At 40.3% G+C, this 17,264-nt stretch overlaps 1 protein-coding gene across 7 annotated transcripts in view; it reads right to left on the bottom strand.

Moving 5' to 3' along the window:
- Positions 1-16,639, bottom strand: part of HECTD4 (HECT domain E3 ubiquitin protein ligase 4) — a 68,519-nt gene extending 51,880 nt beyond the window's left edge. For 6 of the 7 annotated variants that reach the window (XM_068412887.1, XM_068412886.1, XM_068412884.1 and 3 more), the window contains exons 1-7: positions 16,216-16,639; positions 6,476-6,993; positions 3,962-4,051; positions 3,485-3,615; positions 2,698-2,806; positions 1,919-2,057; positions 843-1,013 (exon numbers count right to left, since the gene is read on the bottom strand). In XM_068412887.1, coding sequence (XP_068268988.1) covers positions 843-1,013; positions 1,919-2,057; positions 2,698-2,806; positions 3,485-3,615; positions 3,962-4,051; positions 6,476-6,993; positions 16,216-16,386 — 1,329 coding nt within the window. In that variant the 5' untranslated portion in view covers positions 16,387-16,639. Of the gene's footprint in view, positions 1-842; positions 1,014-1,918; positions 2,058-2,697; positions 2,807-3,484; positions 3,616-3,961; positions 4,052-6,475; positions 6,994-16,215 lie in introns of those variants that run through there. The other variant, XM_068412889.1, reaches the window with a different exon arrangement.
- Positions 16,640-17,264: the final 625 nt, after the last annotated feature.

Below are 17,264 nucleotides of genomic sequence, written 5' to 3' on the forward strand. Positions count from 1 at the left end.
GAGTATGTGTTTTCTTTGTGACTTTGTGGTTCAATAGAGTATCTTATATTGGGTCTGTCCTTAAAGACACAACTGCTTGTCATAATCTTAGGTTTATTTATGGAAGTCTACTTAAAAATATGCAGCCTTCCTGTATTCTTAATGGTGTTTCACTGGCAAGTTTTGTAAAAAGAGGCCTTTAAATCATCTGCCAGCCAAAAAGTGCAAGCAATGATTTCCTTAGACCATAATCTTCAGGGGACGTGTTATTAAAGAATGTATCTCTTAATGAAGAGAAGATCTGATTTACAGCATTAGGCATTTTCCAGAAGTTGTACTGCTACAGCCCTACCCCTTCTAGCTCCATCATCCCACTAAGTACAGCTGTTGTGCAGCTTAATATTTTGAAATACATTTGTTTTTACACAAAAAATGATGACTGTCATACAACATAAAAAGCATTTCAAGCTAGAAAATGCAGTGTAGACAAAACCACTGTATTTGTAACTTGAGGGACCTGATTGGCTTTTAACACAATGAAGCAGATCCCCAGTAAACAATGCTTTAAATCCTAATACATTGATTACTGTCCCAGCATAAAACTTAATTGCTAATTATAATAAAATACGTTTTACATTACAATTCCTGCTGCTGGGGTATAATAGTCGTATGTCCTCAGAAGACAGAATTGAACAATATACCTTCTGTTCTGTTAAAAGTTATTTCATAAACACATTACAAACAGCTATTCAGATTACACATATCAATATTCAAACTAATATGTTGATTTGAAAATGCTGATATTTAATTAAGCAGTAGTCATGCTACCAACTCCAGAGTCAGAAAACGCATAATTTGCTTACTATAAGTTCAAAAATATCCATAAAGACAGAGTGGCCTTTTGGTGTTTTTTCGTTGAGGCTTGCAGGAGACCAAATCCAGTAGAAATATGTACCATCTGAAGAAAGATGCACGGTAGTCATCGTGCTGCCAACTGGGAAGTGATTTACTGGCATTGGGATTATTTGACATACCTACAAGAAGGAGAACATCTTAACAGTTCTTATTATGAGTATTAACAGTGTACTTAAAAATAAATAAAGATCAAGTGAAGTTAGTCCATAAAAGGCTTATTATTGGACATAGTATTACATTTATATGTTATAAAGAGCTAATCTATAATGTTTGGCAAACATATCTACTGCATACAAAACAGCTTATATATCTAAACATTTAACACATCTAAAAATAAAAGGATCATCTCCTCTCTAATGACTGAGAGCATACCCACAGTGCCATGAAGAAAATACACTTGCTAAAGAGTTATCTACTTTCTGCAACCTCTCTGAAACATTACTTGAAACTTTGGAAGAAAAAGGGAATCCAAACGTTCTCAGTTTCAGGAAACACAGTGGACATAAATGTGCACATCCATCCTAAAAACCATGGCAGGAAAAACCCCACAGTTTACAAAGGATGACAGTTTTATCGACAAAACACAACTAGATCAGAAGCAATACCTGAATTTTGTTGCAGCAGAAGAATAAGGAGCTGTTCAGAAAGATTATGTTTTCAGTTTAAGTCAAAGTCCATTTTGCTATTGTTTGATTGTTTTATAATGTGACTATGCTATATTCTAGCTCTTACAATAGTATCATAATATAGCACAGTGTAAGTCTGTATATACACATACATACATGTGTATATGCACACATACCTGTACATGCATATATACACACACACGAAAACAGAGTAATATCTATAACATAACTCAGAAGTTCTATCATGCAACGCTTTCAGTGGGGGTTTATAAAAACAGTTTCACAAAGTAAAAAGAAGAAACTTCAAGGACAAAACTAATTAAGGCTAGAAATTATTGTGATTAATTAAGAACGTTTCCTTACTCTACTACAACTCTGCAACGAACTGCTCCTTTTACCTGAAGGGTATGCTGATCCACAACCTGGAAAAGGGAGTGAGGCTTATTATCAAACGAGACGGGCCGATGAAGAAGTTTGCTGTTGCCAAAAGCAACCCAGCCAGCCTCCAGCTCCTCATTACGGCAGTACACAAAACCTCTGGCAAAAAAAAAGCAGTATATTAAATCTCTCCAAAACCCTGCGCCATTTTTTTGTTTTTCTAAAAACAACTCACAACCACATTCTTGAACCTTGACTGAACTTAAATTCGAGTCAGTGTAAGGCAGCAATTTCTGTTGTAGAAGACTTAAAGCATAAGAAGCCTCATGACTTCCAAGCAATAAAGAAGCAAGAAGGTACAGCGAGTCACATCTGCACTAATCATTTATATAATGAATGACATAATTAGAAAACAAATACTTACAATTCAGCAATTGTACAACTATAAAAAGGTCATAAAACTAGTCTATAGTATATCCCTCTCAGCAAAGAATAAACCAGCCTACTATACATGAAAATCTAAAGTTCTAGCTCTTCTGCTAGTATACCTCTTTGCAGGATGGTGGACTAAAGGGCCTCCAGAGGTCCCTTTTGACCTAAATTATTCTGCAATTCTAAAGAAAACACACTCAAGAAGAATTTCAGATGAGAAAACCAAAGCATTAAAACAGTATTTAGTGAAAATGCATAATATGCTCCAGTCTTGGTACACCTAACATCTGAGAGAGGTTTACCAAAACAATAACTTTTTTGTTAAAAAACAGATCTGCAGAATAGCAAATATTTAACTGTCACTTACCGCAAAGTACCATGTAATCCAGATCCTAGTTTGCTTATTCCTCTGCCCACTGAATTAGTTGTGTAAAGATAGAGCCCATCTGCTGCAAGACAGCGCCCTAAGTCTGCATCTAAATCGGGAAGAAAGAAGAGAGCAGAGGCCTCCTCTGTGACACACAGAACTGGAAATTCTCCATGGTCATCACACTTCTGCTGTAGCTACCACAGCAACTGAAAACCAACAGATGCTCATGACACGTCACTACTGATGGGTCAGAACCATTTTTTTAATACTGAATTTATTATTTGGTGTTCTAAGAGCTCCTGTAACAAAGTCCATTCTTAATTTTAATATAAAACAGCATAATTTTTTCTATCTGATCCTCAAATTAACTTTAAAAAAAAGGAAACAAATAATTTACATATCTACTTAGATTAACTTAAGAATAGGCATGACAAGCCAAACAATGTAAACAATTTAGTACTCCTATAAATTAAGTCCATGTTTTCAAAACTTCAGTTTTGAATGTACAGACTAAGACAACAAAGTGCCCAGACAGTTGCTGCCCTCCCCCTCTCATTGTATATCAGGCTTCAAGACACTCCTGTGATGCCCAGTTCTCTCTCCAGATGGTCCTTCTGAACCTTTCAGCTATTTGATATGTGCTGTACTTGCCTTTACATTACTTCCAACAGAAAATGAGAAATCTTTTCCAACTCTAAAGCTTTACATTAATTTTTAAACAATTATCACCACTAGAAGTATCCTGTCCTCCCCTGCTAATATTGACAGTGATGAAATAATTCACCTTTATTTTCACTGCTGGAACTACTGTTGGCATCAGGTGCAGGTAACATGTCTTCAAAGCCCCAAGACACTATATGCTTTCCTCCAAGCAAACAAGAGGGTGATCCAGGTCCTCCCTCCAAAAGCAACAACCTTTAAGCACGAAATAAAATAAGATGCATAGATAACAGTGATAGCCACAACTAGCTAAATCAAAAGTTAAGATGAAGATGTATTTTAAGTAATTATTCACTGTCAGAGTTCATCAGCCACTTAAAGGAATCATGAATATTTAATTAAAAAAAATAAAAATTTAATACACAAAAAATTAGTAGATTCATTTAGACTTGACTTTCTAATGTCTTCTGCAATTGACTACATTTCGATCTTTCCTAGAGCTTTCAATAACACTAAAGCCTTTTAATCACATTTAAAGACATTTATCTCACATTTTCAGAGCTGGTGTAAAAGTGCTACTATTAGAAAAGTCACTACAAACCTGTATAATACATCAGCCACAGGCAAGGATCCTAGATCAGTCTGTTTCTGTAATAGATGCACCGTATGAACAAAGGTTTTCAGCGACCCTCTACAAGGACAAGAAAAACATGAATTAAAGATGTCTACTGAAACAAGACTGAACACACCCAGGCAGCATCTATGTAGAATATAATATCCAGTACCATAAAGAGAGAATATCCAACTGCCGGTCTAAATCACCCTATCTTTTTGGAAGAGGATGAAGCACCGTGCAGGCAGGGAGATCAGCAACCACGGGCTGTGTCACCACGAATATGTACAGTAAAGGCAATCTCAGCACGTGATAAAACGCCTCAATCTTGCAACTATCACAAACAGCTACTTGCAATATTTCTTGTAGATGATTAATCATGTTTAGATCTTCAAATACAATCTGTGGCTCTTCCTGGGGCTGAGCCAAAGTATTAGTAAGAGCTGCCGCAGACATAGCTAGAGATGGCTTTCTTGACTAAAATAGAAAAGACCAAACTAATTAATTATCAAGAGTCTGATTACTTTTGCTGCCAAACACAAATTTGGAAGTTTTTCCCCTTCTGAAGTGATGCATTTAAATGTATATAAGGACTAGATACTTCTGAAAATAAAATTAAACCTGAAAATAAAATTAAGTAGAAGTTGTTTCTAATCTTGCCTAAAAGTGTGCTGCTTTAGAATTTTATTGTGATATTTACACCAGATGGAGTTTGTAACTCTAATTCTTGTTAATTCATAAGTTTAATATTTTTTGGAGAACCTATGAAATCTGAATGTTAATATAGTAGAAAACAGCCGTTTTCTGCAGAAATAAAAGAGATATAGAAGTCTTGTAAAATATATTTTACAGTTTCTGTTTTAAAGGTCAGGGTATTAGGAAGAAGTCATTTTCTAAAGACGTGGTGGCTTTATTTCTGGGCATAACAGCCTGGTTAAATATGAGAATCTTGACTGCGTCTTAGACACGATAATAGTCAGTTATGAATTGATTTCTTCAGAAGCATGACTGATCAATTGAAGAGATCCTTTCCATGCACTTTTGGTTTCTGTCACACACGGTCAGCCTTAGCTCCTTAATTTCCTAACAGCATCTCCTCCTCCATGCTCCAAACCTGTTTTCCCCACTGTCATTTTCAGCTTTCACTGATAAACCTCAGCTCGGAGAAAATTGACACGGAATACGTCACAGCACCTCAATTAATTATTTACAGCAATATTCATCCTGTTGTTTTATTCTTAGTAATATGAAGCACCCAAGATTGCAACTAGGAATCTCAGCCATAGCCTCATTTTGAAGGCTTTTTCTTCATAATGGTACCCTACACAACTTACATATTTAAAGGAAAAATGCAAGGCTTTCACAGGTGAACAAAGAATGTCAGGATATTACAACTCTGTAAGCAATGCAAGGCAGATTTGCAAAGAAAATAGAAGATCAACTTCCATTTCAAAAGCTGTATTTGAAATTTAGCTCTTTTACAAATTCAGCTGCAAAAGAGCATCCCATACTTTCTGAAAACTGGCATCTGGAAAAAAAATAAATGAGATTGTGTTTATCAAATCCAATTTATCTGAGCTATGTTCAAGTACACTGCCTTTTAGATAAGGCAGTTGGCAGTGCAGAAGAGTTTGCCACATACAGTAGATCTCTCATTGACTTCATTAGAACAAGTACACTAGAAATTAAGTGGTTTTCATTTGAATAAACTTTTTTCTAAAGCAAATCATTACATCTCCTAAGAGCTTCAACATCTGAAATCAGAGTTAAACTTGACAGACAAGGCTGCAGTATGAGAAACATTAAAGCCAAGATTTTCAAAAGGCAACTAGTAGCTTTAGACCCACGTTCATACGGCTTTGCAGGAGCTAAGTTTTGTATACACCCCCCTCCTCTCCTCAAGCCCCTTCCCCCCAAAAGAGTAAGTTTTTATTAAAAGCTGTTACAGCCATTTCATCCCCAATCACCTGATGCTGTGCTAAACCCACGCAGGGCACGGGATAGTTCAGCCTACACTGGTTGAACTCTTCACTGGCAATGGAATGAAAAAATGCCTCCAGATGTTTCACAGGCAACACTGAAAGCTGAAATGAATTGCCCTGAAGCTTGGCAGTAATGCCTTCTACAGCCAAATGAAGGTGTGTAAGCTCCAGGATTAAAGGGGATGTACAAAGGGAAAAGTGAGACAATGTTCCTCCACGACAGAAACATTTGGAACCATTCCTAGAACAGATCACTGCAGTAGAAGCAGCAGTATGCACAAGAGGCATTTCGAACCTGGACTCTTCTGGTTTTATATATGCTAAGCATATGCAAAAAATAAATGCTTAGCTTATCAGTTTCACCCTTTCCAAACCAACATTTAAATATTAGAAAGAAAAAGACAAGCATAAACCAAAAATTAGTAGCAACAGTGTGGTTACGTCGTTTTTGATTCTTATGTTTAAATACCAACACTTACTACCAGTATCAACCACAAGGTCATCTCAGTAGTTTCCTTACCTTGCACAAGCCAAGGCAACTAGGGCAGCAGCAGCATTTTCTTTTTGCTTATATGGAATCTGTTGGCCCGAAGCAGAAGTGTCTTCCAGCCAGGAGCACAGCAAAGACTCTATCCCATTAAGACAGTCAGCTGGTTCCTTAGTCAAACTCAAAGGCTGGCAGTCTCGAAGGCAATTCAATAGCACCTCAGCAGTTATGTTACAGAGAGAAGGGTCTGTTCTACTTTGAGACTGAATGAGGGGAAAGACCAACAGAAGCCCCATGCGTGAAGTAAACGGTGCCTGCTCAGGCTGCTGTAACAAGCCTTGACGCTTGAGCAAGGCCAGTGCTTCCTCGTCCCCCGAGCTCTCCCGGTCATGCTGCTCCTCCAAGGCCAGCTGGCGCTGGGCATTCCAGAGTCCACGCAAGGCGTTGAGGCGGTACTCCAGCAGGCGAGCGTAAGCATTGCTCTGGTTTCCACACACGGATCGCAAGCGCTCAGCCAGCTCTGTCGGATTCTTGGTCTCAAACGTCAGTATCTGTAAGGAGGGAAAAAGTTGGTATTTATATAGGTTTTTTTCCCTTAAGAAAAAGAAAAAAGAGTAACATATGCCTGTAGTATGATTTCTAGCCCAGCTGTCCTCTACAACAGATTGTGGGATTTTTTCTTTAAATGCCTGGGCATGAACAAAGATACATTGGAGGCCAAAGAGCATGCAAGTGGTATGGAGTCTGTTATTGCTGAGTCAGCATTGTCACTGGAGCCTGGGCTTGGGGGTTGCTGACAGAGATTTTTAATCTTTCAGTCGTGATGCTAAAACAACAATAATATAGGTTGTAAAGAAAAACACATACAAAATAATATCTTTGAAAATAAAGACTCGCCTCCCCTGGAGCATTTTTTTTTTGGAATCGAGGCAGTTTTGCTGAGAACTTCAAAAGGACTGATGGGGTGGAGGGTCCCAGGGGCTGAGTTTAGAGCCCTTCTATGGAAACTAAGAAGTCAACAGTATTTTGCAATAAGAACGTGTATGTTCTAGTTTCACAGCTTTTCAAACCAACCAACCAGTTCTCTAAAATGAACCAAGAGGTTTGTTATATGTTCTCCCTTCCCTGTTTTTTCCCCCCTCCTCAATTTTATCGCATTGCACTTAGCTACATCTTTCTCAAAATATTTCCAGTTGCTGCCATAGTTTAAAAACCTAAAAGTCTCATCAGCATCATTTCAGACAGAAGACACATGCCTTTTTGGCACTTCTCAGTAAAACTGGAGACAAAGCTGGAACAACAGAAAACAAGTAAACCGTGACAGAAAGAAACATATTTATGGGTTAGTACCCAGCCCGGTACTTGAAAGAACTCATAATTTTAAGTAATTTACAGACAATTTTTCTTTGTACAGCATAAAACAACAGCTGAGATCAGCAAAGTCCCTTAAGCTACAGCAACCTCAAGGAAAGCAACGAGCCAAACCTTTTCTGATACTTTGGATCCAGTGGCCAAAGGGCTTCTGCCTGCATGCCACACTGCCTCATCCCACCCGCCCCCAAACACGCTCTCTTTGGCTGAGCTTTATGCTGTGAAGCTGTCCTCCCCTCATTTAATTAAAAAAAAAAATAAGGGAAGGAGAATGGGCGAGATTAAGAGATGCAATGGGTAATTTCACACAGGGTTGGTTGGCTTGGGGTTTTTTTTAATTGTAGGCAGCAGTCATACAGAATATGAAATAGATGTTTATGTGTAATTGTAGATTTTGAACAGCTTGATAAAACGCTTCAGGACAAATCACATCTGCCGTTTCTAGAGCCACCCTTAGTAAAGTCAACGAAACAGCTTTTCAATGGAACAGTTATCATTAGAGTCAGGAAAAGTTACTTTAAAGTAATCCACATAGTAATTACACTTGAATAGATGTTAGTATTGAGCTTCTTAAAACTAATGAACCTCTTTTAATTAATTTCTTCAAAGAGATTAAGAATATTAATCCGTAAACCACATATTATATACATTTAAAATAACTACCTCGTGTTAATTTGTGTGTCCTATTGTCTCAAAAATAAGTTTAATTGTTTCCTGTTATAGATGCAATCACTTTCTAAAACAGTTTGCTTTTGACTTTCTTGAACTAAACTAAATACGTGATGGCTCCTCAAATAAACGATAACAAGCTGCAGAAATGGAGGAAAAAGAGAATTAACGTTTTCATCTTGAGCGTTAAATGCTGAAGAAAATAGGTTTATGGTCTTTGGCTACGCTAATAACAAAGATCCCACAAAAGACAAGTTGTGGTACGCTTTGGGGGCTCTCCCTTTCAGATTAGACTTCCAGGGGGCAGGGGGGAGCTGCCTATAGTCTTGTCCCCTTCCCATAAACATCTCTGAGTCGGAAAGGATGTAACAATCCCACTGCTTTGCCATAAAACAAGTTACCCAGGAATCTCCTTACATCTCAAAAGACAATCTCTAACAGAAATAGCAGCTTAACAGTAACACCATCAAGCTAAAAACACAAACAAACATATGCGTAAAGGAAGAATACTACACAAAATCTGAAACTACAGATTATATTCAGAATTAGCAAAAGATAACTAGCCAAGCTACAAAAATAATGCAGATAAATATACTACGAAGACAAGGACATGAAAAAGATGCTCAGGAGCAGTTAAAATAACATAGTCATTTAATACAGACAAATGTAAAGAGAATTGAGAGAAAATTTAAAGTCTGACTACCTTATGTACATTGGTAGCGTTATAATAGTCTATTTTCTGCTTTTAGATACAATATATTAACATTTTCCTTAGGAACAATCAGTAATATTAACAAAAAAAACCTTTATAATAGAAATGTAAAGTTTTAAAGAATAACTTCTAACGAACAACAAACATATGCAGTGTCAGTGCCAGAAGTGTAATTCTAATGTAACCAAGTAATTCTAGTACAAATTCTAGTGCAACCAAGACACCAGAATTAGGGGAAGAAATAAAACATCGCTTTTTAAAAAGACCTTTTTCTAGATCTGATTTTGTAAGCAGGGTAAACATCACATGGACCCTTTTTGCAAACGAGAAACCTAAACTTCAGACACTTTGAAATTACAGTTCATACACTGTGACTGTGATCACTACCTATTTTCCAACTGTCTACTTCTAGTTAGCAAAGACTACCTTTGAAAAGCTTTGATTTTTAAAGTCTCAAGCTTAACAGCCTGAAGTTACATATAATTAAAAACTGTGTCAGTAAAAAGTTTAATTGTCACTATTGGGGTTGGAACTAGATGATCTTTAAGGTCCCTTCCAACCCAAACCATTCTATGATTCTATGATTTTAATTTTGCACTATTTTGTCCTTAAATATTACTTCCTTGTTTAATATTTTAAATCAATTTGAATAAATAGTTTAATTAGAAAATGGTTGATCCAAAGTTCAATCACTCTAATTGGTCCTTGACATCATCTTCAACACTGAGAGGCACAAAAGGTATCAGGTATCTAATTTTAGATCATCAGCTATGGGGAGGATGTCACCTTTCCTGCTGTATCCAATTTTTGTCCTGTTTCATCCTATTAAACAATACTTTTGCCAATACTGCTCCAGAAAGTGGCTGAACCTCACACATGAGGAGAACAACTTCTTGAAGACAGTGGTACTTTTACCAATCTCAATTAAATGCGTAATACCCTCCCGAGCATTAACTATTATTCCCATCTCACAAGAGGAACAAACCATACAGAAAACCAGAAACAACCTTAAAATCATATAATATCTTTAACAGCAGCATGAAAAAAATGAACTATGTTACTTTCAACACCACATTACAGCTGTAAGGTCACTCCTCTTGTATCACAGAGGTAACATATAGGAAGCATCACCTGCTTACTTGGTTCTTTTGTCTCTAGAAATATAAATAAAATAACGTAAAAAAAGACTGAATTACAAGATTTATAGATTATTCTATAAGAGAAATACCAGAATTGACAGTTCTAAAGGTACTGTGAAAATTGAAATACACATCAAAATTTAAACTGCTCCCATAAAAAAACATAGTACACATACTCCTAGTCCTCCACTTTGGGTTGCTCTGCTGGGTAATAGCATTTCTGCTTACGGCAATTTCTGAAGACACACAGTAGGAAGCTGTCTTAGTGCAAACACTGGCTTGATTTCTTTTAAAACATTTTTGTAAACCCTCCATAAGGCTTTTTGTTTGATACGCCTGTGTGTTTGTAAAATATATAAATACGTGCAAACATTTCCATCCTGAAATTTTACAGGTTCTCAGCAGCTGCTGCATACTTTACATTACGCTTTTAGTGTTGCAGTTGAAAACTACAAGTTTCAAGATTGTTCTGATTTTTTCTGCTCCAACCGTATCACCTTGTTCAAAGCCTCTGCTGATTCACAATCCTGTATATAGCAGCACAGCTTTTTAACAACTCAGCTAAAAGCACGAACTATTTTTCCTTGTGAAAGCATTAGAAACCTAATTACTTGCTCAGAAATTCGCACTAAGAAACCTGTCTCTTTTCCTGCATATACAATGTTGTACCAAACAATTTTTTTTGTAACTGTACAAATTTACCAAATAACCTTGATACCTGAGACAAATTACAGAGTACAGGCAAGCTGTAAACACACACAAAAAATGCCATAAAGGAAGTGTAGTTTCTTTATTTGTTCTCATTAAAATATTTCTTCGTCTCTTATTTAAGTAGCAGATGGAAATGTTTGCAAAAGGTAAAGAAAAATCGTTGTCATTTAATCATCTGAGAGTGCAGATCACTGAACGAATCAGCTGCAATTGGTACTAAGAACTCCATTTGAAAAACATGTTTGCAAAATCATCCTTTAGAAGAAGTTTTCTAATATTTGTCTACTAGGATAACTTAAATCATGACTTTAAAAATAAAAGCCAAGAGGCACGGTAGTCCATATTATAGAAGTTTAATAAATTCAAACAGGTCATTTTATGACAACTGATGATAACAGCAGCAACTCTGCTGGAGATTAAATCACACAATATTGGTGGTTTACACAGATGATCTAATAAAAGTGAGCTGAAAAGGAAAGCGATCAAGATTCCAGAGTCCTCTCAGAAGGCAAGTGAGAGACTTACAGCGATGGCTGAAAGAATGCCATCAAGTCCTGTGCAAAAGTAACAGCCAAGGCTCACGTTTGTAACGTTATTTTCCTGGGCAAAACCAACTTCAAGAACCAGCTTCATCTGGTGTTACTCTGAAAGCTCTGAATGCTCTCAAAGAGGAACGCTGGAGTATGTGAAGTGGCAGGGGATGCAAAGGGCAGGATGAGGAAGGTTACAAGCCTGACATACACGCCTGGATCAGCAGTTCCCAAGCTAGAGGTCGTAACCCCCAGAGGGGTCATCCGCTTAGCAAAAAGTCAATTGTTTATGCTGGCATTTGGGATTTTAATCTTGACAGAGGTGAAGCTTGTAGATGGAACTAAGGTCACGACCAGAAAGACTTGGGAAGCACTGACCTAGATAATTACAGAGAACTCTCTCCTTCAGCAATTAGGGAAGAGTGACAAGATGTTTCTGCCAGTCCCTGAGGAAACTGGGTGAAAGTTTCAAGTTTAGCAGATACCTTCAAGTCTAAATCATTTTAACAGAAAACACAAGTTAGTCACCAGATTGGCACATCCTGTTAAAACAGCACTGGGCTTCAGCTGTTCAGCTTCTCCCTGGAGGGCCAGCCCAGACCATACTGGGGTAACAGGAAAGGACAGTGCCCTTTTTTTTTTTAAATTTTTTTTTACACTTACATTTGATTAAAAATACACATCTGCAGTGCAGAGTGACAGCTGCCCAACGGCATCTCATGCTCTGTCCTACAATAACAGAGTTTGACAAGAGTCAAAGCATCAGATGAGGACAGATACACACATGACCCCGACAACTACTGATGTAGGAGCTACACTTCTAGCTGCATCTTAAAAATATATTAAAGAAAAAAAAAAGAAAGAAAAAAATCAGGTATTTAGAACTCTTCCAAGCTATGCTGGAGAGCAGCAAGAACAGATATCCAAATGACTATTATTTCTGTTAGGCTGCTACATAAAACATAAGAGTGCTTATGAGTTACGTGGAGTGACACATAAGGTTGTTCTACTTTATACTGTGACTATATATTGAAGATTTGCCTTTCTTCCCTCTTATTTCCTTGTGGAAAAAAAAGAACTGAGCCTATCACTAGTTAGCTGAAAAATCGCCGATACTGCAAATTTAATGTTAATGAAAATACTGGCTACAAATCTGAAGATCAGAAAGAAGGCCTCCTCAAACGGAAGGATTCCAAGGGTAATGTATGTCAACCAAACTAAACTGCCCAGATACAAGCGAATGCTTTTTTGCCATCCGATGGCTATGTCGTAGCCTATGTGAACACCCGCTGTTCGTAGTGTCCTTATCAAGTTTCCAAGGGTTAGCACATCAATTTATACTGCTGCCACTCCCATAAGTCTCAGCATGTTGACTCCGGCGCACCAGCAGGTTAAAACTCCATGGTTTCAGGGATCTCTGCCTTCAGACATACCTCTTGCCCCGCTCCCAGGGGTTATTGTCTCTGTGAAAGATGTTTGGGAGGATTCTGGAAGTGCTGCAGTTTCTGTTGTGGCACACTGAAGAACAGCTCATCTTCCATTAAGCTGTCCCTCCTGTGCAGGCACTGACATCCAGGGCAGAGACCGGACAAAATGTCATGGCAACATCTTCAGTTGTTAGTCACGTAAGGTTGTCCCCAAGAAGCAGAAGACTTTGCACTTTGAAAGTCATTTCTCTGTACGAAAGGCTTTGAAATTAGGGTGCAAAGGCTTGAATAATTGCTAACTAATCTAGGTCTCTTTTGACTTGAAAATTTCATTGCAAAACCCATACCAGGAGCAGTATTTGTATGCACATCATTACAAAATTCTATCAAATAAAGAAAAAAAAAGTGCCCTCTTTCTTTTTGGTAACACATATTGTTTGTAAATATGCTGACAGACAGTCTAAGAAGTTGGCATACATCATTTACATCACATAAAAAAATAAATTAAAAAAAACAATCCCCCCCCCATACTGTCTAAACCTAGATACTCCTAGAACAAGTTACCTTCACATGAAAGAAAATGTTAACACTTTCATAACCTACCATTAAGGAAAAAAAAAAATATACACACACATAAAAATAATAAGTAAAAGTTGTATGAGAGTCAAAATGACGAAATAATACATTTTCATAAGCCTTTCTTGGCATAACACCAGTACTGTAACATTTTTTCCTCTGCTTTTTTTTATAAATAGACAAAACCTTTGAACAGAAGGACAAAGGAAACACATCCAAATATATTGACATTATTCACCAATAAGCTCTTTAAAGGCATAGTTAAGCAAAACAGACCAGAAAGATACTTTCCCCCCCCTCAAAATATCCATTTAAGTGTACTACATTTAAGCATATCATATCAGAAATTCAGTCAGGGCTCTCATCACCATTGATGAAGCACAAGAAGTGTATTAAAGAAGTTTACTAATTAAAGCAGCAGCCGCAGCATCTCCTACCTTTGTTCAATAACATATCCCAAGAGATTTCTATTTGGACCATTTTCAAATATATTTATGACATTGCAAGTAGGAGTAGAAACAGTGCAGATGAGCTATTCAGGGTACTAGTCGATTGTATGGCCACACTTCAATAAGATGCATGCACCTATTTCCACAAAATGGCTCCTCAAAGCCATTCCAGTTCACCAAGGTAGCCCTTTATTTAAAAAAATGCACATTTTAAAAAAGGCAGAGAAAAGTTATGAGCTAAGTAAGTTACATTTACACCACTTGAAATTTCACTTTTTTTTAAAAACCTCTCAGTACGAAAAACTATAAACCATTTTATAAACAAGATCTGAAAAAATAAGTTACTTGTGGTCATCAATTCTTTCGGTGGGAGGAAATAAAATGCTTTAATATTCTGTGACTTGAGACTACAGATCAAAACGAGTACCACAGCAAAAAGTCTTATTTATTTATTTATTTTAAAGTTTCACACTGTGAACATGCACAACAGGGGGGAAAAAAAAAAAAATCGCTAGAACAGGAAAAATTATGTGAATCAGTGGCACTGGATTGCTGAGACACTCATTATAAAAGTGTCATAAAGGGTAAGACATAGTAACACTAATTCCATCCCTATCTCCCCCAAACAATTATAGTTTCATAGACATTCCCAGCACTAACAAAAAATTCTCCAGAGCTGAAGTGTTTGTCGAGTGAAGCTGTGTGTCAAGTTTCACGCTGGAACATACTTCTGGCCTAGTTCACCAGATCTTAAAAATAACGTTGGTTTTGGTTTTGTTGTTTCGTTTTTTTAAAGGATATTCTCCTTTATCACGATATGACATGAATAACGCTGTGGGTATGTGTATTTTTCTAACACAGTTATTAGACCCGATGCTGCTTCTAGAACGATGTAATGGAATCGAAATATTTTCTTGAATACAAGCTGCAGTGAATGCCAGAGCAGACTCTGCTCAGAAGGGAGAATCAATCTCTGTGTGTATAAACATAGAAAAGTCATCCACCTTAAAAGTCTCTCTTTTCCTGTCTCTGTGATCCTTGCCAACATCCATTTCATGGGAGCAGCTCATGTTCCCATCCCAATCCCCAGTGTCACATCACGCAGAGAAGAAAACGCACGTTCAGCAAAAAATATCTTTCCTTAGATAAGGCTGTGGGAAGTTTTTATAAACACCATAAAGACTTCACGTCACAAGGTGAACAATGATGTTGTCAGAACTGCGAGCCTGGCTCACGGGTTCTTCTTAGCAACACCCCAGGCAGCAGCCAAAGCCTCACTAAAGGGTTTTGCGGCCTAAACGCTTGTGACCTAACGCAGCGCACAGATAAAGCTCCTGCTGAACCATCCCCTCTCAGCTCACACCACTCAGCTCCTCTGACAAAGACCCTGTGTCATTGCAAGCCACATTGCTGGAGAAGAGGGCGGGGTGAAAGAAGAGAAGGGAGGCACACAGGGGAAAAAAAAAAATGCGGTCTACAAAATAGATGCAATCTACAATCCGTGACATTCAGTGCTTCACCCTCTTCTTGTAAGATAAAGCAGCTAAACCATCTGCCTGCAGCCAAACCCACCAGCAGTTCTGAGAAGGTAAAAAAAGGTGGAATGAAAAATCTCAGCTGCCCTCCTGGCTCTTTAATAATGCTCCCTGTCAACAGCCTAAATAAAACACCCAGCCACCCCTGTACCCTGAGCATCTTCTTGTAAGGCTGATTAATTACAAACCGTCTAAAAGTAACAGCAAAAAGATACAAAACCATAAATAAGAATAAACGAACCAAAGGCCACCTTGTAATACACGAGCGTGGTTTGGATTTCCTAACCCTACTGATTCAAAACAAGGAGGAAGCACCAACACTTCACCCTCCATCTTCACTAGCGCCTCACCACCCTCCAGCCCAGCTCCACTTTCATCATTATTTGAAATAAATCAGATTGACTTAAAACAAGTAGTCTGCCTCGATACCAGTTGACTCCACACCCCAAATCTTTCACCCTTCATCCGCATCCACCGTTCTCCATCGCGGCCCCCCCATCCTCTCCGCACCCCCCCTAACACCATCCTCCTCCTCGCCTCAGGCCCCCACTGCCCCTGTCCCCCCGCCCCCGAGGGCATCCTCCTCCCCCTCACCACCCCCTCGCCCTACCCCCGTCCCTCCCCTCAGCGCGGGGGGCCGCGGGCCCGGCTCACCTCCAGCTCGGTGTCGCCGGGCTCTGCCACCCCAATGATCTCGCTGGGCAGCTCGGCCAGGTCGGTGACCCGGATCAGCCCGTCGTGCAGGAAGATGGTCTCCTCCTTCACCGACAGCCACTGGGCCGAGTCGGTGGCCGCCGCCGCCGAGGCGCCCGCCGGGGACCCCATGGCGCGGAGGGCGGGGGGGCTCCGCAGGGCTGAGGCGAGGCGGGTCCCGCTACCCCCCCATGGCGGGGGCAGGGCGGGGGCAGGGGGGTCCCCAGCGGCCTGGGCGCCGGACAGCCGGAGCGCGGTGGGGAGCAGCGAGGAGCGGCGCGTTGCCACCGCAACGCCGGTAGAGCGGGGACCTCCGGGAGCCGCCGTGCCCGCCCGCAGCCGCCGCGTCCCGCTCCCTCCTCACACACACAGGTGACAGCGCGACGCCATGTTGGGGGCTGAGGCGCGCCCGGCATGCACCGCGCGAGGAACAATACACCCTCCCCCCGCCCAGCCCGGCGGGGCCCCGCCCCCCGCCGCGCCCCTCCCCTCCCCCGCCGGGCCCCGCCCCCCCGGCGCCCCTCGGTGCCGCCCCACGGGCGCGGGCGACGCCCCCCGACACCCCGCCCCCGAGGGCGCCTCCTGCCGGGCCGCGCCTCGCCCTGCGCCGAGGGGCGCGCTCAGCCCCTCGCTCCCGCTTCCCCCGGGGCTGATCCCCTCAGCGCGTCGCCCCGCACCGAGGGCCGATCCCCTCAGTGCCTTGTCCCCTCATGCAATGGCTGCCCCCCTCAGCGCCTTGCCCCCTCACGCAATGGCTTCCCCCCTCAGCGCCTCACCTGCACCCAAAGGCCCCTTACCTCAGCCACTCGCTCCCTCAGTGCCTCACCCTGAGGGTGAGCCCATTCCCCTCAGTTTCCCGCCTCATCCTCACCTTCTTGGCTAGTCAAGGCCCCTCTGAAACTATCCTTTTCCCTTAACGACTGATCTCTCTTGGTGCCTCATGTTCCCTACAGGGTAGTTTCACCCCTCCTGGCACCTCTGGTCACCCCTTTTTTGTCTGCCCTCCTCTC

The sequence above is a fragment of the Nyctibius grandis genome, chromosome 14 (genome assembly GCF_013368605.1).
Source record: "Nyctibius grandis isolate bNycGra1 chromosome 14, bNycGra1.pri, whole genome shotgun sequence".
Lineage (NCBI taxonomy): Eukaryota > Metazoa > Chordata > Aves > Nyctibiiformes > Nyctibiidae > Nyctibius > Nyctibius grandis.